The sequence below is a fragment of the Leucoraja erinacea genome, chromosome 34, assembly GCF_028641065.1.
Source record: "Leucoraja erinacea ecotype New England chromosome 34, Leri_hhj_1, whole genome shotgun sequence".
NCBI classification, from domain to species: domain Eukaryota; kingdom Metazoa; phylum Chordata; class Chondrichthyes; order Rajiformes; family Rajidae; genus Leucoraja; species Leucoraja erinaceus.
Window position 1 is genome coordinate 200,510 of NC_073410.1, and position 22,471 is coordinate 222,980.

The following is a 22,471-nucleotide window of genomic DNA, read 5'->3' on the forward strand; positions in this document are numbered from 1 at the left end:
TTGTGAATTTATGGAATTCCCTGCCACAGAGGACAGTGGAGGCCAAGTCACTGGATGGATTTAAGAGAGAGTTAGATAAAGCTCTAGGGGCTACTGGAGTCAAGGGATATGGGGAGAAGGCAGGCACGGGTTATTGATAGGGGACGATCAGCCATGATCACAATGAATGGCGGTGCTGGCTCAAAGCGCCAAATGGCCTCCTCCTGCACCTATTTTCTATGTTTCTGTGAACTAATGGTTTTATGCTTTCTTTTCAGACAAAATATCCTTTTTGGGATGGGAAACCCCCTTCTTGACATATGTGCAGTGGTTGACAAGGACTTTCTGGACAAGTAAGTTTTTACAATACGTTAAACCACAAGCCTTTTGTTTTATCAAAATTGTGTCACGTAGAAGTATGAACTTGATGCTGATGAATATGGAGTTGATATTAGAACACCTTGTTTAGTTTAGAGATGCAGTGCAGAAACAGGCCCTTCGGCCCACCAAGTCCATATGGACCAGCAATCCCCGCACATTAACACTAATCTACACATACTAGGGACAATTTTTTCAAACATTTATACCAAACCAATGAACCTACAAACCTCTTTGGAGTGTGGGAGGAAACCACGGAGAAATTATTGGGTTAACATAACAAAAAAGATCTTGGAGAAATCCCACGCACGTCACAGGGAGAACATACAAACTCCATACAGACACGCACGCTTAGTCAGGATTGAATCCGGTTCTCCGGAGCTGTAAGGCAGTAGCTCTACCGCTACGCCACTGTGTCACCCACCCAGGACTTCTCGCACCTTGTGTTACAGCCAGCGTGGAGAAGAAGCGCTAAGTTCAGCTCAACTCTGCCTGTCCCGCTGGGTTAACGGATAGCCCTGGACGGACGGTATGTGCTGGGTTGTAAGCATGGGACAGGGATGGGACACTGGGGAGGGGACGGGTTTAGTCCAGTAGCAATTCAACAGCGCTTGCAGTGCTGGAGACCCGGGTTCGATCCTGACTGCGGATGAAACGCAGATCTGTATACACGCAGTAGCTGAGCTGCCGAGCATGTTTATTGCGAATGACCTATGACCTTGACATGCGCAGTCGGAATACCAAACTCACTTATAGAATGCGCACCTTTGGTGACCTTGGGTATTCTCGTCCTGTATGACCATGGATATCCAAGGTGGTTGTAAACTTGGTCAAAATAGAAAAAGGCATCCTATGTAACATTTAGAAAGATGAGATCGGGAAAGCAAGAAAGATCTCAAGCGGGCACTTAAGTGATGGGAGCAGAGTTAGTTGATTCGGCACCTAGTCCCCAATTTCCATTTTATCCCCTTTCCTCCTGTCCCTCCCATACCCTCCCCCCAGCTTTACATTTCATTCCTCCCCTTCCATCTGTATCTAACATTTTTGTCTCAATTTCATCTCTAGCCTTTGTCACTATCTTCACCCAACTCTTTCCTTGACTGGGAGGAGTGAGGGTGATAGCAGGCATGTGGAAAATAGATTCGATCTAGTCTTGGCATTAATTGATTAATTATGTAGACACAAGGAACTGCAGATACTGGTTTACATAAAAGGGCATGAAGTGCTGAAGTAACTCTGTGTCAGGCAGCATCTCCTGGGACTTTTCTTCAGACTGGCATAGAAAATGTCTCAATTTAAACAGTTAATAATTTTCTGCAAATGTACTTCAGTAAAACTATTCCTTTTAATTTTATGCCAGTTAGTGATATTTTGTTTTTTGGCTTTTATTTCCTTGTTTATTAGAAAATTTCAGTATATTGCTACAAGCCAGAAATTCGAAGGTTACAAAATTAAATGAAAGTGTGTGCCTAATATATTGAAAAATTATAGTTGTCGCTGTTCACCATAATAAAAGCTACCTCAGAAAAGCCTGTGATTGTTGTTCCTGCCTTAACCCAGCTTAGCAAAGCACTATTGCTGACGTACAATTTGTCCTTCAGCAGTTAATAATTGCTGAAGCGTTCAGTTTTTGGTCTTTCCGTTGTTTTTGATGATTCCTGGTGAATGAGCACATTCAACACAGAAAGTCTTGCACAACCACTGTGAATGCTGCTTTACTTTATACATTTATTATTTATTATTGTTTTTTTCAGTACTTTGAAGTTGCTTTTGGAATAATTTGTAATTTAAATTTCTGTTTAGGTTTATAACATATTGGCCTTGGTTTTGCTCTACTAGAAATGCCTAGACAGTCAGCAATTGTTAATTTTACTGGGCAGGATTGACAACAACCTTTGCAGTTTAACGCAGAAATTTGCTAATTGCTGTCAGGATGGAATGTCCACACAATAGGCTGCTGACCATACACCACCTTGCACTTGTACATTGATAGAGCCAATGTTAGCGAGAGGCAATGATTAAGGCAGGGACTGCAATGAAGTATTTTTTTTAAAGTGCAAAAGACTGTTAAGCTCTACTTAACTGAGTAGGGTGCTGCCTCTTGGATCTATCAACAATATGTTATTTTTAGAGCACCAAAGAATGTCTCGTGTATTTGGAGACATTGCAGTTCTTCTGCAGATATTTTGAAGGAAATTGGATGAATTTTCTAAGCAGAGTGGCATGAAGCTGTAGGTCTTTGCGATATATATTCGTGGATGGAGCTAGTATCCACTAAGAGTTTCAAACTAAGAGAGCTGTTTGCTGATCATGAGTGCAACTTTAATACGACATATTAATCTTGGTTGTTCCTCAAGCAGATGAACTGCAGCACTTCTATGCCAGGCAAAAGAGCAAGGTTAATTGGTTAAAGTCGTGGGGATTGGCACAGAGTCATTCACCTGTTGGCCCTTGTACCCTCCATCTGCAATCCCCTCTTAAAATGAGTGCTCCGCTTCCCACATTGTAGCCAGTTTGTCAATTCTGCTCTACATTGGTGCACCTTATGAAGTGTATGGTAAAGCCATTGTGGGCAGCCAAACCCCAAATGCACCTCTGCAGTGTGTGTAAAAAAGAAACCAAACTTGCCCCACAGATCTCCTTTTAAAACTTGACCCCCTCACCTTAAAGCAAATGTCACCCATTCCTTCTCTCCAGAGATACTACCTGCCCCGTTGAGTTACCCCAGCATTTTGTATCTATCTTTGGTGTAAGCCAGCATCTGCAGTTCCTTCCTACACATTTGGATTTGGGACGGATTAACTGATATTTTTGTTTTGGTTTATAGGTATGGACTGAAGACAAATGACCAGATTCTGGCTGATGAGAAACATAAGGAACTGTAAGTTCACTTCAGCTGAATAAGTAACTAACAGAGTCTGAAAATAAATTCCTGGATGTAAAAGTGGTACAATGATGCCTCGGGGCCAGCTGGGAGATCTGGGCGTTGTTGTTACTCATTAGGGATATGGGTAGTGGTTTCTGCAGATGCCTGAATGACCACAATGCACTGGATTTACAGGTTTGGAATTTTGTCTTCAAATATTGTAGAGTATTCCAAGATTAATACCATGGGTTTGTGTTGGATAATGGAATGCTAAATGACCACCTAACAAATAAGGAATGAATCGTTGTCCTTTTGTATAGAATTACATATGTGGTATGGTTTAAAGTTCTGTATTAGCTAGTTCTGTGTTAGTAGGATATGATGTATTGATTAAATGTTTCGACAATATCGCGCCATAATGATCATGCTCCTCGATGTAATTACACGTAAGAATTTCCAAGCGGACTAATGCCGAGAGATTCATATACTAGAAGACCACAGGGAGATATTATGAAGAGATCTAGGAATAACATTGTTTTTGAAAGAACTAAGAGTATAGCTTTCAATTTGGCCATGCATAGCTTTAAGGTCAATAGGGGCTGGAGCAGAATTAGGCCATTCGGCCTATCAATTACTCCGCCATTCAATGTTGTATCTCTCCCTGCCTTCTCCCCATAACCCCTGGCATCCACACTAATCAACAATCTATCTCTACCTTAAAAATATCTATTCTTAGCCTGCACAGCCTTCTGTGGCAAATAATTCCACGGATTCACCACTCTCTGATGAAAGAAATTGCTCCTCATCTCCTTCCTAAAGGAACATCCATTCATTCTGAGGCTACGACCTCTAGTCCTAGACTCTCCCACTAGTGGAAACATCCTCTCCACATCCACTCTATCCAAGCCTTTCACTTTTCAAAGTTGAGAGGGGCTAGGTTTAAAGGAGATATGTGGATTTCTTTTACACAGTGGTGTGTGCCTGGAATGTGCTGCCATGGAAGAGGCATGATAATGTAATTCAACTGGCTTATAAATAAGTGCATGGATATGCAGGGAATGATGGGATGTGGATCACGTGCAGACAGAAGATATTAGTTGAACTTGGCATCATGTTCAGCAAGGACTTTGTGGGCTGGACAGTCTGTTCCTGTGTTGTACTGATTTAATTTTTTGCCCAGTTTCTGCAGTGGAGGAATTGGAAGGTCGCTCTCATGCAAGGTGTACATAGTTTTTCCTTGATTCTGTACTATTATTTAGAAATGATATTAATAATTATTATTAAGAGATACCATTTCAAATGACCATAAATCCTTTGTAATATACTCTACATTTTACTTGTACATCAGGAATACATTTTTATTGAGATAATTATTTTATTGTGGAAGAAATGCTTGCTTTGAGCTGAGGCAATAAAGGTTAATTATTTTGGTCTTTGGTATAAACCAGCATGTGCAGTTCTTTGTTTCTACAATAAAGGGAAATATCTGGCTTGGTTTCCCTCCGATGTAAAGTAATTGCTTGGAAGCACAATCCTGGTCAGATAAAACATGTTTGGAATCTTATGTTTTCAAGAGTTGCTGGATGAAAACATAAATATTTGAAGAAACTGCAGATGCTGGTTTACAAATAAAAGATACTTGGAGTAACTCAGCCGGTCAGAAAGCATATCTGGAGAATATGGATCAATAACGTTTTGAGTCCCAACATTGGAACCTCGCCTATCTATGTCTTCCAGATATGCTGCCCGGCCCGCTGAGTTAGTCCTGCACTTTGTGTCTTTTTTTTACTGATAAATATTTATTATAGATAAGTGTACTTTTGCTTTTAGCCTTGGAGTTATAAATCATTTATAGAACTGTTTTCTGCAACAAGCTCTGCTGAGTTACATGATAGATATTCATAAACAAACAATAGTTGGCTTTTTTCAAATTGTTATTTTTATACTTGGGCTAAGGACAAATTCACTAATGAATTTGAAAGTGCAGTCATTTGTGATGCAGTGGGATGTGTCAATTAAGTACGATTCATCACTTTGTGTAATAATGACGTCTAGAAAGAGTAATTTAGTCCATGAAACCGGCATCATGCAAAGTCCATGTATTAGCATCATTATATCCCACCATTGACAGCTCTATGCCTGGAACTGGGATATCATAAAGAAAATAATGTTTTCCACTGCCTTAGTTTAGTTTTTTATTGTCGCCTGTAGCGAAGGACAGTGAAGAGCTTTTGTTTGTGTGCTATCCAGTCAGAGACTATACATGAATACAATCTCCTCTCCACTGCCCCCTTGCATCACCATGACTCCTGGCTTTACATTTCACTCTTCTTCATTCCTTGTACGGCACTCTTGTCTTAATTTCAACCCTGGCCTTTGTCACTATCTCCACCCATTTGCCTCCTATTATTTGCCAGGCTTTGCCCAACCCATATCTCTCTTTTGCAGCTTTCTCCAACAGTCAGAAAAAGGGTTCTAACCGAAAGGTCACTTTTGTTTTTGTAAAATTATGCCTTGCTCTCTAAATTGTAAAGTCCATGTCTTCCTGGTCTATTTGCTCTCTTTAATCATTTGTCTGGAGTCACTGAATAGGATTTGGGTTAAATCCCCAGGATTTGATGCTTCACAAGTGGTGGAGAGGGTAACAGCATGCATATACCTGCATATGCTTCAGATTTTTACCTTTGATCTGTGGTTAGTCCTTTTCCTTCCTCCTCCACTATGTGCATACAATTATTATTTTCCTTGGAAGCTTCCTTCCAAATGTGGTGAATGGTCCCGATCTCAATGTCAAATGATTTCTTTGGAAAGTAAAAATTAAGTTAACTTTACTTTCTCCCTTGTCGATGTTTAGCATCTGGCAATCTACACTCCACATCCTCTCTGGAAATATAATTGCCCAGTCATTTCTCCCCCTCTTCCTATAAAACTAAGCATGTTTTATTTTAAATTTAAATTGAATTATCCAACTCTCTTTCATGTCTCTGATTCTTTGGCTTACTAACCTGTTTAAAATAATACTACTTTTACTTCATTCCCCATTGTACTGGCTCCATTTCTACTTGAATTGTTCCTCTTTTTGCAAAAGTAAGTTTCGTATTCAAACGTAGATACATATAATGGATTCATTGTACCATGTCATGTAATTTGTTGGTGAGTATAGCATAGCAATGTAATTTAAAGTTTTTGGTGACTTTGTAAATATTTCAAAAGAATAAGGCAGTTGATTGAACACCAGCAGTACTCTCAGTTACTGAAATCCCTGGGGTGACCATGGGCATTTTACTGTAACTACCACCGCAATCTCCAGGTTCATGTTTCCATTGGATCTGGATCTTGCTGTCCCCTCTGGCTTTGTTGTCTTTTTACTTTCATTCCTTAGCTGCATAAACACTTCTAAACTATCGCAGAGCCATCAGTTACTCACCAGTCCATGGCCCATAACTTCCAGTAGATAATCTCCAGCAGAAGCATTCTTGAAAATCCCCTAGATCTACACTCTCCCAGCAAATGTTTCCAAGCTGATGTGAATGCTCCTAAACCACTTTATTATATCTACAAGTCAACAATCTCGCCAGAATTTAACTTTTAAACAAGATTCATTGTTATTTCTCCTCCTCGTTTACAATCATAATGCCAGCGTGGTCGATTCTCCAATACTTTTTCACATGGCGTAGTAATAACAAGAGGGTAACTAATGCCTGCCTGGTCTCCCTGTGACCTTGTGGATCCCACTGGGAGGGGTGAACTTGGGCAGGTGTGTATGTAGAAGTGGGTGGAGATGATAGAAGTATGAGGAAAATAAAATGGGATTAGCTTTTGATGCATGCTAACCAGTCAGCAGAAAAACTACACATGATTGCAATCAAGCCATCCACAATGTACAGATACATGATATAGGGAATAACGTTTAGTGCAAGATAAAATCTAGTAAAGTCCAATTAAAGATAGTCTGAGGGTCTCCAGAGGTTGATAGTAGTTCAGCACTGCTCTCTAATTGTTGATAGGGTGATTCGGTTGTCTGATAACAGCTGGGGAAAAAAATGTCCCTGAGTCTGGAGGTGCGTATTTTCACACTTCTGTACCTATTGTCTGGTGGGAGTGACCAGGGTGAGACCCTTCCTTAATTATTCTGGTGGCCTTGAGAAGGCAGCGTGCAGTGTAAATGGAGTCAGTGGAAGGGAGGTTGCACTGGGCTGCGTCCACAATTCTCTGCTATTTCTTGCGATCTTTGATGGAGCTGTTCTAAAACCATGCTGTGTTATAACTTTGAACAATTCAGTTCAAAGGAAAATAAGAGTTTGGTCATTAACGCTAAAGTCCAGATCCCAAAAATGAATAAAGAAAGAAAAATTGGCAGAGAACAAGCCATTTCTGCTGACAACTGCTTTTCCCAAAATTGACTGACTGTTCAGCTGGTTTACCTACAGTGAGATTAAGTAACGCACATATGGAACAGTAAATATTTGTATGAACTGGGACAACCTTGGTTACAGAGTGATGGTGACCACGTCCTAAACCTCTGCCAGCAGAACATGCGGCATCAATTTGTGCTGTTCAAATTTGCTTTTGAATTTGTCAACTGGCCTTTCAACAGCGCAGTTTCTTGGTTATTATTCTGACATCTTTATTTATCCACCATAGTTATTCCATGTTAATCATGAAACATGGGTTCAATATTGAAAGCCTTTCAAACAAGGTTTTCAGATTCATGTTTTAAGGTTTAAAATTAAGCATAAGCTTGCACTTTATCAGTTCCATGTTATAGTTTCACTCTGGAGATACTTTTTTAAATTCTGAAATTGTTCATCAAGCTTGGAATAAGTGTCCCTGGGCCACGGCTGCTCAAAGTGAGGAAGCAGCATTGGCACTGGGAGGACGTTTAAGGGCACAGCAAAATCAGCATGAAATCGGGCTCTTCAGCCCATCTGTAGAACCAAGGAACTGCACATGCTGGATCATTCATTTTGGAATGAAGTATTGTCCAAATCCAGTGCTGGTGGTAAGTTGAAGAGCTTCATGTTTAAGTAAATTGACACAAAATGCTGCAGTAACTCAGTGGGTCAAACAGCATCTTTGGATAGAAGGAATGGATGATGTTTCGGGTTGAGAGCCTTCAGACTGTATATTATACTCTTGTGTGCTTTTGACGAAACTGTGGCAAATCACAAACATAGTACAGGTCCACCACCGATTTTCTGGCATCTGGTGGTACGTACGGCACCTCCTATAATCCGGTCAAAATTACGAGAGCGCACTTGAAATCCTCCTTCCTTGGAAGTCCCCGCCAAAAGCTTTAGCTGGATGATCCGTCCGATCTCTACTTCATCGGGAGGTCCTATCCGATCGGCGGGTCGAATTTAACATCTCCGCCTACAGCCAAGGCTTTGTAACTCCGGCTAAGCCAGAGCTGGCAGATCCGTTCCCATGACCGAGTCAACGGCAGATCAGCTGGTCGAATTTACCCACTGCAGAATTCATGGCCCTGTTCTACATATCTACCCTGCTTCCATCCTGAGTACTTTTAAATATTTCTCCTTGATGTGTCCAGATTACCTCTTCAAATTTAAGATATTATCGGTTTGATCTGGTCGGTTTTTCTTGGAGGTGCAATGGACGGAGAGATGGGCAATCCTACAGGTTGTTGTATGTCTTGGGCTCCTTCACTGGATTACATGTGACTTCATATGCCTTTATGCTACTGCAAACGTTGATCACATTTTTGCCCATTTGTAATGGGATATCCTGCTGCAAAATAGATCCATACACTTTGTGGACCCTCTTTAGTTGCCTGTGGTAACAAGAGGTCAGCTTGCTGATTGCTTGGATCAGAAAGACCATCTCCAAACACTGAATATCATGAATGTCTCCTGCATTATCAATGAGTGAGTGAACCCATGGTTTTCAGAAGGTATACCCTTGAATCCACCTTGGGCAAGTGAGCAGTTTTTCTGTACTCTCTGACGTCTGAGAGTACGTCATTACGTCTGACTCTAAACACAAATTTCCACCTTTATCCTTCAGCAGTTCTACCTTCTCCCTGGTCATGCTTTTGTTTTTAATGTAGATATAAGAAGTCTGGAGATTTTCTTTAATCTGACTCACCAAACCAATTTTGACACCCCGTTTGGCCCTTCTAACTGCCCACCTCTTTCCTCCTCCTTTGTATTCCTCAAAGGCCCCGTCTGATTCCGTCGTCTTAAACCTTGCATTCCCTTCCACTTTCTTGTAAATTTGGTCATCCCAGGATCCCTTAATTTGCCATCCTTATTTGTCCTCCTTACCAGAACCTGCTAGTTCTAAACTTCGATCAATTGCTCTTTAAAAGACCCCGCATGTCAAGTGTGGATTTACTCAGTAATGTGGTGTGAATTTGTTGTGGCAGTAGGTGCATAGAACTTTGTCTAGCACTTAAGTAGACACAAAATGCTGGAGTAACTTAGCGAATCAGGCAGCATCTCTGGAGAGAAGGAATGGGTGACGTTTCGGGTCGAGTCCCTTCTTCAGACTGAACTAGTCCAGCACTTTGTGTTTTACTTATGATTCCAGTATTTAGTTTCCCATGTCAACATTAATTCTGCTTCTGATTGTAAAATGCTCTCTAACTACTGAGTATTTCTGGCATTTTCACATTTCCACTATTATTGCTTGGTAATGATCTCTCCTATTTAAATTTGCTATTTTAAACCTAATTTGAATTCTAGAAACTAGTGAAGTTGTCTTGCCACCTACTGTGGAAACAATATATTGCAGCTTTCACTAAAATGCAGCAAGCTATAAAGCTCCAAAGCCTGCAACCTCTATTACCAGATAGGACAATAGAGCAGACGCAAGGAATTCCACTTCTTGCTGATTCCCCTTCAAATAATTTTGTTATTAATGCTTCTATATTCTGTGAGTGTAACATCAGAAGACCTGCAGCAGTTGGAGAAGGGCTGTAGGGAAAATGCTGGAAATTATAGGCCGGTGAGCTTACTAACTACAATAAACCCACTGACTCCCAAGGCTATCTGGACTATACGTCTTCCCACCCTGCTTCCTGTAAGGACTCCATCCCTTACTCCCAATTCCTCCGTCTACGCCGCATCTGCACCCAGGATGAGGTGTTCCAAACCAGGGCATCGGAGATGTCCTCATTCTTTAGGGAACAGGGGCTCCCCTCTTAAACTATAGATGAGGCTCTCACCAAGGTCTCTTTTATACCCCGTAACTCTGCTCTCACTCTCCATCCCCCCCCCCCCCCCCCCCCCCCCCCCACTCGTAACAAGGGCAGAGTCCTCCTTGTCCTCACCTTATACCCTACCCGCCGTCACATACAACGTAATCCTCCGACATTTTCGCCACCTCCAACGGGATCCCACCACTGGCCACATCTTCCCATCTCCTCCGTTTTGTGCTTTCCGCAGAGATCGCTCCCTCCGTAACTCCCTGGTCAATTCGTCACTTCCCACATGAAACCACCCCTTCTCCTGGCACTTACCCTTGCAACCGCAGGAAATGCTACACTTGTCGCTTCCCCCCCCCCCGACTCAATCCAAGGACCCAAGCAGTTTTTCCAGGTGCGGCAGGGGTTCACCTGCACCTCCTCCAACCTCATCTATTGCATCCGCTGCTCTAGGTGTCAGCTGCGCTACATCGGTGAGACAAAGCGTGGGCTTGCCGATGGCCTATTCCTGCACCTATTTTCTATGTTTCTATGTTTGAGTATATGGCAATAAAACTCGACCACTTGATTTTGAAGCATTCATGTATGGTGGAGGTATAATGTAGTCATAGAGTGATACAGTGTGAAAACAGGACCTTCGGCCCAACTTGCCCACACCCGCCAACATGTCCCAGCTACGCTAACTGCTTTTGGTCCATATCCCTCCAAACCTGTCCTATCCATGTATCAGTCTAACTGTTTCTTAAATGTTGGGATGGTCCCTGCCTCAACTACCTCCTCTGGCAGCTTGTTCCATACACCCACCACCCTTTGTGTGGACAAAGTTACTCCTTAAAAAGTTACCTCTTAAAAATACTTAATACAAAAAACATTGAAATCATACTTCTACAATGCACTAAGACATGATTTTAATACATCAAATTTAAAAACATCCCTACCCTGGGTGGGGGGAAACCCTACTTCCAAACCCTCTCCCCACTTGGTTGCTCCACTGCCTCACCGGGTACCCCCAAGGCCAATGATCAGTGATCGCTCAGCCTCCCCACTTTCAAAAACACTCCGCAGCCCCTGGTTCAGACGGAGAACACTGCCAGATCTGAGCGGGGAACTGAGGCCAGTTGTCCTTGATGTCTGGATCCCAATGCTCAACGCTTCATGTTTCGGAATTGGCTAATGTTATTGATTTGTAATTAGCCTGATTTGTAATTAGTTGACAAATCTTAATTTATTAATCCGGAATATCCAGGGGGATGGGATAAGTGTAATATTTAAATGACATGCAAGGTGTCAGGCTGTCTGTCAAAACATACAGCCCTGATAACCCATTATTTCCTTCAGTTATATAGTGGGATGGTAGCACTATTGTCATTTCCAACTCAATTATTATGTTTGTTTACCTCACTGACTATTTCCAACCCCCCCCCCCCCCCCCAATTCCTTTGATAGATTGAATAGAAATGTCCCAAATCTCGTTGTTTTATTAATTGAACACGTAGATGAACATTCTCAAGTAGTGTAATCAGATGGAAACTGATTCAGATGCGATATTTAAGAGCTTGTTCAAAGAAGGGGCATATTTTAAAGGAGTGACAGAGATACTTGCAGGGGAATGTGTGTGGAGATTATTATTTGTCTTTAGTTTTAGCTTGATACAGGACATCTGAAGATTCAACGTTTAATATAGTAATTGTGCTGATACTGACCCCAACCAACCATGTAATGAATATTCCTCCCATTCTGGAGGTTTTACCTTTATGATGCAATTTAAACTTCACTTGGATTTCAATCATTTCAATGTAAAAGTAATTGGGAATGGGGAGCATTGGAACAAAGATTTGCCCTCGGTACATATTAACTGTAATGTAATAATGTATGCATGTTGGTAGGTGCAATCAAAACAAAGATCTTTTTTTATCATTGTTATGTTATGAATACCACAGAAAATATTATGTACTCTCAAGATCACATTTAATAGAATAATATTGCTTAAAAATATATAGTTATCGAACTTTGCATTTCGGAAAAGTCCAAGCTGAGAGGAAGACAGCAAAATACTGAAAATATTGGGGGTGAAAATGATTTCAGGACAGTTTGTTACGAAAATGAAAGAAATTGTAACAGAATACTTATACAGCTGAGTGGGTATAATTTTATGGTTGAGAAATTGTGTTCAACCAACTGATGACTTATTTGACAAAGTAATTAGCATGTTAGATAACAAGGAAGCCAATGAATGGAGCAAATTTTGTTTTCCATAATTTGGTCTGTGAAGTCCCCCATAAAAGATTACTGCATTAGATAAGCACCTGTGGACTTGAACGTAATAGGTTAAATCTAGGGGGTCAGATATGGGGGCTTTATGTGTGGGCCAGATATATTGTCAGTGCAAAGGGGCTAGGAGCAAGGCCAAGATTATCTAAATGGTGGCCGACTAGGAAAAGGGGAGATGCAGTGAGACCTGGGTGTCATGGTACACCAGTCATTGAAAGTAGGCATGCAGGTGCAGCAGGCAGTGAAGAAAGCGAATGGTATGTTAGCTTTCATAGCAAAAGGATTTGAGTATAGGAGCAGGGAGGTTCTACTGCAGTTGTACAGGGTCTTGGTGAGACCACACCTGGAGTATTGCGTACAGTTTTGGTCTCCAAATCTGAGGAAGGACATTGTTGCCATAGAGGGAGTACAGAGAAGGTTCACCAGACTGATTCCTGGGATGTCAGGACTGTCTTATGAAGAAAGACTGGATAGACTTGGTTTATACTCTCTAGAATTTAGGAGATTGAGAGGGGATCTTATAGAAACTTACAAAATTCTTAAGGGGTTGGACAGGCCAGATGCAGGAAGATTGCTCCCGATGTTGGGGAAGTCCAGGACAAGGGATCACAGCTTAAGGATACGGGGGACATCCTTTAAAACCGAGATGAGGAGAACTTTTTTCACACACAGAGTGGTGAATCTCTGGAACTCTCTGCCACAGAGGGTAGTCGAGGCCAGTTCATTGGCTATATTTAAGAGGGAGTTAGATGTGGGCCTTGTGGCTAAGGGGATCAGAGGGTATAGAGAGAAGGCAGGTACGGGATACTGAGTTGGATGATCAGCCATGATCATATTGAATGGCGGTGCAGGCTCGAAGGGCCGAATGGCCTACTCCTGCACCTAATTTCTATGTTTCTAAGTGTGCATCCAGAGTTAAGGTCTGGAATAGTACTAGGTGTGCAGTCAAAGCTGGGACCAGGGGAGTGTTCAGCACTGGGAATCTAAGCAGGTAAGCAGCTATGATCAGGGTAGAATAGGGGGGCAGGTGTAAGGCTGGACTCGGGGACAGGAATGAGAGAAGGTATGCAACTGGAGTCAGGGCCAGGAGTAGTACCAGGTGTGCAGTAAGTCCCAGGTTGGTCAGCATTGGCCAAGTGTTTGATTAGAACCTGATATCCATACATGAATACACTAAGATCATTCATGTGCTGCACCTGTCGATCAGAGCCTGAACTCTACTGTGGAATGTAATTTAGTCTAACCTTATTCATAGCCAATCTAATTTAAAGCATATATATTGCATTTAAGTGTAAGTTAAAAGACTCGCTACAGTATGCACCATATTGCACAATTTCAAGCTGAAAAATGCAAAAGTTCTGTACAATGGGAGGGGGACACACGCTCCTCTCAAACTCTCCACCCCCAAAGTTGCTACGCTCCCTCGGGCTTGGTCTCTCGCAATGTTGGCAGCCCTGGTATGGTGGAAGGTTGCTTCTCAGACTGGATGCCTGTGACTAGTGCTGTGCCTCAGAGTTCATCTACATTAATTATTTGAATGAGAACATACAGGGCAAGATTAGCAAGTTTACTGATGATACAAAAGTTAGTGGTTTTTCAGTTAGTGAAGATGGTTGTGAATGATTGCAGCTGGATTTGTATTGATTGGCCAGTTGGGCGGAGGAATGGTTGATGGAATTTAATACAGAGAGGTGTGAGGTGTTGCATTTTGGAACGTTGAACAAGGGCAGGACCTACACAGTAAATGGTAGGCATCTGGGTAGTGTTGTAGATCAGAGGGATCTAGAAGTACAGGTGCACGGTTCTTTGAATGTTGAGTCTTTGAACCTCGCATCAAAGGTGGGGAAGCTATTGGAGGGTTCTTCAGGATAAGATTTGCTCCCAATTAGAAGAGAATGAGTTAATTCACGACTTGAAAATTCATTTTGACGAATTAAATGAAGTTTGCTGGATAAATTTAAATTACAGTGGCCTTTTCATAAAACCTTATTGACTGCTTGCAGGAAAGGAGAGGTGCTGGGGGAACTCAGCAGGTCAGACAGCATTGATGGAGGGCACGGACAGACGATGTATGATTCTCATGACTTCCTAAATATCCTGCCCTTGCCTTAATAATTCTGATATATTCAAAGCAGTATGTACAGTGCCCTCCGTAATGTTGGGGACAAAGACCCGTCATTGATTTATTTATTTATTTGTGTCAGCAGGCTGGCCTCGCTTCTCTTAATAGTGGGTTAACCATGAAACTGCATTTAATTTTGCTGCTTGATTGATTGATAAATGTCGTTCAGTGGTGATCATTAAACATAATAGCTCTACTCAACAGCCAAAAGTCTGTAGCCTCCTTTTGCTCTGGTATTTCATTTCATTCTTTACATGTTTAAATTATAATGTTTTTAAAAAAAAATGATGAAATGATTCAATTAATTGTCATTGTCAGTGTACAGTACAGAGACAACGAAATGCATTTTTAGCATCTCCCTTGAAAGGGAGACACAGGGCGTCGCGGTGTGCCCGCGCCTGCCGCCGTAATTACATTCTTATTTTTAATTGTCTACTGTATATCGTGTTGTTACTTGCAAGCAAAGCATCAAGGCAAATTCCTTGTATGTATACATACTTGGCTAATAAAATGTATTCAATTCAATAATACATTCATGATACGGTTTGATTATTACCATAAATGCACGTCAAACGATCCTGATGCTGGTATCTGGGAACTATGGGAAAGGATGATTCTGACAGAATGTCGGCTTGTGGTTCAGACCCACAGGAGCGGTGTGGAAACTGCAGATATTGCTACAGAATATATTGCACCATCTTTCTCGTCTGTACTCTGCTTCTGCTGTAAGATTTGTGACTCACGGAATGGCTTCAATGAAACAGAATTAGTTAACTTAATGAAACAGAATTTGTTTTCAAAATTATCCTTGCTGTATCACAGTAATTCTGTGTAGTGTCGCTGAAAATGCTAATGAAATACATTTAAACTTGCGCATAATTGTCAAATATATTGGCTTTGAAAGCTTTAAGTGTTTCATACAGCAGAGGGCAGCAATGATGTGATGCAGCAGAGTACTGCGGTGTGAGCTGCCTAGTGCCTGTTAACAAACTAATTGCCACATCACTTTTTTCAGGCATCCCATCCAGTCACAGCCAAGTTTTTGCTTTCTTAATCTTGGTTTCACATTAATAGCAGATATTGTATGGATTACTGACCCATTGTTTTCTTCATGCTGCCTTGGCACTTGAAGCAAACTAAACATTTGTTTACTTCCTCAGTCTGAAGAAGGGCCTCGACCCAAAACATCTACCAATTTCTTCTCTTCAGAGATGTCTATCTTTGGTTTAAACCAGCATCTGTAGTTCCTTCCTAAACATTCCCCTCCCCTATTAAATTCTCCAGGAGGCCATTAATGCGTGTCATGGCAGATACTTCTAATTGTGTTGCCAGTTTTACTTCCCATCCTTTGAGGATAGAACATAGATCGCCTGATCATAGATCATAATGGACCCTGATAATAGACCCCCACAGATCATAGATAGAACATAATATCTCTCCTGATTACCTAGAACAGGCAGGCACAGAGTGTGAAATCTCTACCAGATCCCACTTTGTTTGTCCGCGAGATCCCCAACACTGTAGCTTGCTGCTGGCGGGAGCAGGCCCAGACAGGGTGTGGGAACGTAGAACATGATAGCACAGGAACAGGCCCTTTGGCCCACAATACCCATGCCAAGCATGATGCTAAGACCACGTGTACCTGCACATAATCCATATCCCTCCCTCGACCACAGTCCCCAGCAGCATGTTCCAGGTATTTGCCACCCTCTGTATATTAAGGATATACGTGCCCCGCACATCATGTTTCAATGTTGGCCTTCTCACTTTCAAACCATGCACTAGTGATTTTTCTTTCTTGGGGCGGTAAGAATTCTGACCATCTATCCTCCACCTCCACCGATATTCCTTCCTCTAGCTTCACATTCGCAACTCTTCAATCCTATTGTCTCACCGCTGGTGATATCAAAGGCAGCACACTTAATAGTTCAAACAAAATAATTAGTGACACCGTGAGATCAGATGATATTTAATATGACAAATGACAATGCTTGGGTGCGGAAAGAAATTCCTAGTTCAATTCTCAGCAGACAAATGTTGTTGCACTAAGTGGATGTGAAAATTGCAGGCTGATCTTCAGTGAGAGTGCTAAACCTAATAGGCTTTTACAGAAGTTGTTGAATTGAAAATTATTTACAGATATCGGTAGTCATCCTTCCGACTAGGCTTTGTTTTGGGTTTCTACCTTGCACTCCCAAAGTGTCCATAGCTAATTAAGTAGGAAATTGAGAGGCAGGAAATGAAGCAACTGAAACAGGTTGATCACACAAGTCTAGGCAGGAAAGGACATAGTGCAAGTTTGATGTTTAGGTGATAAATATACCTGACATTACATAGGTAATGACTAGGCACGTTTACCATACACTGTCAAGAAATAGCAACAATCCATCCTTGTTCCTTTCATTTACTTAAATGGGCAGTTGTAGTATCTGACTATTTGTTTGCCCTTTTTGTGCAGGTTTGAAGAACTCGTGAAGAAATTTAAAGTGGAGTATCATGCGGGTGGCTCCACACAAAATTCGGTCAAAGTAGCCCAGGTTAGTCTTTACCCAATAGAACTCATAACTGATGAAACTATTTCTCAATATGTTTGTGACTGAATATACTAATACAGCACTTGCTAAGCTGGGCTCAGACCTGTATTTGAGTAACTTGGCCTAGGATTCCCAATATTATATTGTGGAGAAGCGTTGAAGCAGCAAATATTCAGTGGGATCTCAGTTGCCTTTCTGCATGTATAGAAAATGTGGATTTTGGCTACGAGCCTTCTCATGTCAGTGGAAGACCTGGCAGGTGTAACTGAGAAGGTAATTTATAACAACTGTGGAGTTGTTATAAAATTCCACTAGCATATGTGAATATTTATTTTATACTGGGAACTCGTCAGGTTAAATAGGATGGCATACATAACTTGATAAAGACAATATATATGGTTTGCACCGCAAGTAAAAGCAAATTGATTGAGATTAGCATCAGAGCAATGATACATTTATTAAAGTTGAGAAATCATGTTTGCATAAATTATGCAGAAACTCTGCCTAATTACCAGTGGTCACTTGTTTTCTCTGAATTCTGGACAGTTACAAATCTCTAAGTACTTTGTATATTTAATATTCTACTATTTGAGTATAGACAAATCTGGAACATGAAGTATTGTAAACTGATTGTAAGTTTAAATTGCAAGAACCCTTTTTTTTCCATTTATTTATTTTTCATGATGTGAATATTGGTGGCAAGGCCAACACTAATTGCCACCCCTAATTGCTTGAGGAGCCGATGGTGAGCCGCCTCTTTGACGTGCTGCTATTCGTTGAGTAAAAGTATTTCTGCAATGGCATTGAGTTGGGTGTTCCAAAATTTAGATCAGGTTCGAACCTGACCTTGGGTACTGTCTGTACAGAGTTTGTACATTCTCCCTATGACCGTATGGGTTTTCTCCAGGTTATCTGGCTTCCCCCCACATTCCAAAGTTGTGCTGGTTTGTAGGTAAATTAGCTTCTGTAACTTGCCTTTAGTGTGTAAGACATAGAACTAGTGTGAATAGGTGATTGATGGTCGCCGTGGACTCGGTGGGCCAAAAGGCCTATTTCAACGTGGTGCAGGGAAGATTTACGAGGATGTTGCCAGGATTAAAGGGAATGGGTTATAGGGAGAGGCATGCTAGGACTTTAATCCTTCAAGCTCAGGAGCATGAGGGTGATCTTAGAGATGTAAAAAAATAATGATAATCTGCAATTTCTTGTTTCTCTGCCTAGAGCGTGAATCTGAAAGGTTGGTGGAAGCTGATTCAGATATAACATTCAAAATGGAATTGGATATATATTTGAAAAATACAAAGTTTTAGGTTATGAGAAAAGAGCAGAGAAGTGGGACCATTTAAAAAATAAAATTAAAAAAAAAAATTTTAGCTCATTCAGAATAGTGAGCAAAGACACCAAATAGTTAGCTACAGACCTTTGTCCATGCTTTTGACTGAATTATTGCCAAGAACCATTAGTTTATGTGCATGGCACTGCAATGCTTTAACATGCTTTTCATTTGACACCTTCTAAAATCTGAATTTATTTTTAACATTTGACATCTAAGCTCTTCCAGATAGTGTTGTTGCCACGGTAATAAATGGAAGCAACATGCTGAGCCAAAGGAAAGCCAGCGAACCTTGGACACATTTCAGAGCGATTTGTAAAATAGCATTGATTAGAGCAACAAGATAGAGGATTAGAATGTGAGGGATGACTTGTCTTGTGTACATCACATGGATGCTTCTAAAGAAAAGCATGTTTTATGTTTCCTTTACTATAAATATCATGAAAGATTATCTACAATAAGTTGCAACCTGGTTAGGGCTTCCATTTTCATTTCAGGGACAAAGTTCTGCTAGAAATCCCGTCTAGAACCGCACTGAGGTTTATGATGAGAGGGGAATGATTTGATAGGAATCTTAGAGGCACTTTTTTCACACAGGTGAAGGGTACATGGAATGAACTGCCTGAAGAGGTAGTTGTGGCAGGCACAATAATAGCATTTAAAATACACTATGACAGGTACATGAATAGGAAAGTATTAGAGGGGTATGGACCAAAAGTGGGCAGATGGACCATCTTGGATGGCATGGAAGATTTAGGCTGAAGGGCCTGTTACCATGCTGTAAGTAGGCGGTATCATAGATAACGGATGGTTATTAAAAATTACAGCAACCCCTTGATCAATTGGACAAGTGGGCTGAGAAATGGCTAATGGAGTTGAATACAGATAAGTGTTACATTTTGGGAAGTCACCCAGGGCAGGACCTTCACAATGAATGGCAGGGCCCTGGGGACTGTTGTAGAGCAAAGGGATATAGGAATGCAGGTACGTAGTTCCTTGAAAGTTGCGTCACAGATAGATAGGGTGGTCAGAGCATTGGCCTTCATCAGGTATTGTGTATACAAGTTGTGAATTTATGCTATAGTTGTGAAAAGGTAGATGAAAAGTGCAAGGGCCACAATGCAGTAGGTTGGGAGTTCAGCGTGACCCTTCAGCAGAGAAGAAACTGTTCCTGAATCTGGTGGTACAAGCTTTCAAACTTCTGTATCTCCTGCCTGATAGAGGAGGGGAGAAGAGGGAATGACCAGGGAGTGAGTGGTATTTTATTATTTTGGCTGCTAAGTAACACTAAGTAGCACAACGCCTCGACCCGAAACACCACCCATTCCTTCTCTACAGAGATGCTGCCTGTACCGCTGAGTTACTCCAGCTTTTCATATCTAACACCAATTTAAATGTAAGTTACACCATTGAAATGTTTAAAATTTCATTTTGCACAAAATTATTTCTTGTAAAACAGGGGTCGGCATCCTACGGCCCCCGGGCCGAACGCGACCCATAACCCGAAATCATCCGTCCCGCAGGCAGATTTTTCCCCAGGTAATCATCCGGCACGCCGAGCGCCCGCCCCGACACGACCGAGCTCTGGCTGTACCGCATCCTGCGCAAAAAAATAAACCACCGGGTGCTAACGCATTTAAGAAAGAACTGCAGATGCTGGAAAAATCGGAGGTAGACAAAAATGCTGAGAAACTCAGCGGGTGAGACATGCAAGGATTGCATGAGGCTGCCTCATCCGCTGAGTTTCCTCAGCATTTTTGTCTACCTTCTGTGAACACGTGATTTGATACCTGCCATCCGGGGCAGTATGGTGGCGGGACCCATGTGTACATGTGATTGATATGGCCCACTATCCGCTCACAGACATGCATCCTGGCCCCTATACAGAACAAGGTTGCCGACTCCTGTTGTAAAAGAAAAGAATGATGGGAGCATGGGCAAACATTAGCTTTTTTATTGATAGCAAATTGATCATGTAAGAATTCATGTGATATATAAAAACTATTACATTAAAATATCTTTTGAAGAAACATAGAGCATTTCAGGAGACTTGACCAACATTTCTCTCTCTGTAAATACAGATTAAGTACTCATTTGTCTCACTTGTGAGATTCTGAATGTAAATTTGCTTCTGAATTACCTTTGTAACACATGACCCTCCTCAAATGTGCTATGTCAGTTGTGACGAGGCTTTCTAAAAATAAAGCAGTGATTAGATTTGACAGTATAAGTGATGAGGAGAGGTAGTGTAATGTTTAAAGGAAGAAACTCAGTCTGTAAAGAAAGTTACTGTTCCATATTAGAAGAAGTCTGCAGTTTTTTCAGGTTTTCCTCGGTGTCATGGCCTAATAGGATCTATGCTTGTGATAGGTGAGCTAATCCATCTATGCCTGTGGTCGGTGGGTTATTCCCTCTGACATCCTTTGGAATATCCTGTTTGCTGACATGTTTTATGGATTGGGCACAGGTGCTCCAGAGCTCGGTCTCAATTCAGGAAAGAAACAATACTGAGACCCTCCACTGATCAGAAAATTAGCGAGACTGTAACAGGCAGCGACTTTCCAGGAAGAAGAGTGAAATAACTGTAAAGTGGCACAGTGGCGCAGCGGTTGAGTTGCTGCCTTACAGCGAATGCAGCGTAGGAGATTCAGATTCAGATTCAATTTTAATTGTCATTGTCAGTGTACAGTACAGAGACAACGAAATGCATTAGGCCCGGGTTCGAAATGCATTAGACCCAGAGACCCGGGTTCGATCCCGACTATGGGTGATGTCTGTGCGGAGTTTGTACGTGACCTGCATGGGTTTTCCTTTTGCTCTCACACTCCAAAGAAATACAGGTTTGTAGGTTAATTGGCTCTGTAAATATAAAACTTGTCCCTAGTGGGTGTAGGATAGTGTTAATATGCAAGAATCACTGGTCGGCGCGGACCCACTGGGCCGAAGGGCCTGTTTTCGTGCTATATCTCTAAACTAACCTAATAACTGTGGAGACTTGCCTGGCCAATCTCAAATGAAACCCCAGTGACAAGCCTTTCCCATAATATTATTGTTCCAATCAAACATCTGTTGGACAGCTAATTTTGTAAAAAACGGTTATCACTAAACTCAAGGGGGACGCTAATTCAAAAGGGGGAAGAGAAGCAGAGGGAGAGGGTCGGATGCAGAAATGGGGAGAGAGAAAGGCAATGGTGAATCGGTTGGGTGGGGTGGAGAGCGAGGGTTGGGAGTGATTCAGATTCAGATTCAACTTTAATTGTCATTGTCGGTGTACAGTACAGAGACAACGAAATGCAGTTAGCATCTCCCTGGAAGAGCGACATAGAATATGATTTCAATAAATAAATCTATTTACATGCATACAGTCATAGTGTTTTCCCTGTGGAAGGAGTCCCGGGGGGGGGGGTGATGATTGGCAGTCACCGAGGTACATTGTTTGGCATTGTGACAGCCGCAGGGAAGAAGCTGTTCCTGGACCTGCTGGTCTGGCAACGGAGAGACCTGTAGCGCCTCCCGGATGGTAGGAGGGTAAACAGTCATTGGTTCATTGGTTGGGGTGAGAGCAGTCCTTGGCGATGCTGAGCGCCCTTCGCAGACAATGCTTGCTCTGGACAGACGCAATGGAGGGGAGCGAGGAACCGGTGCTATGTTATTTGGACTTTGTAACTAAATGGCTAATTGGTCACCTGGTATGACCGTTTTCCTATTCATCTTTTGGGATATGATCTGCGGGATTCGTTCAGAGTTGGTGTACTCAGAAACACTACTTGTCTGTGGGGAATGGAGTGTCATTTGACATTTCTACCTTTAAGAACTGAGTACC

The 22,471-nt window shown here is 41.8% G+C and overlaps 1 protein-coding gene across 5 annotated transcripts in view; it reads left to right on the forward strand.

Moving 5' to 3' along the window:
• The window catches only part of LOC129712854 (adenosine kinase-like), a 75,987-nt gene that overhangs the window by 24,633 nt on the left and 28,883 nt on the right, over positions 1-22,471 (forward strand). For all 5 annotated transcript variants that reach the window (XM_055661582.1, XM_055661577.1, XM_055661578.1 and 2 more), the window contains exons 2-4: positions 258-332; positions 3,185-3,238; positions 17,240-17,318. In XM_055661582.1, coding sequence (XP_055517557.1) covers positions 277-332; positions 3,185-3,238; positions 17,240-17,318 — 189 coding nt within the window. In that variant the 5' untranslated portion in view covers positions 258-276. The remainder of the gene's footprint in view (positions 1-257; positions 333-3,184; positions 3,239-17,239; positions 17,319-22,471) is intronic.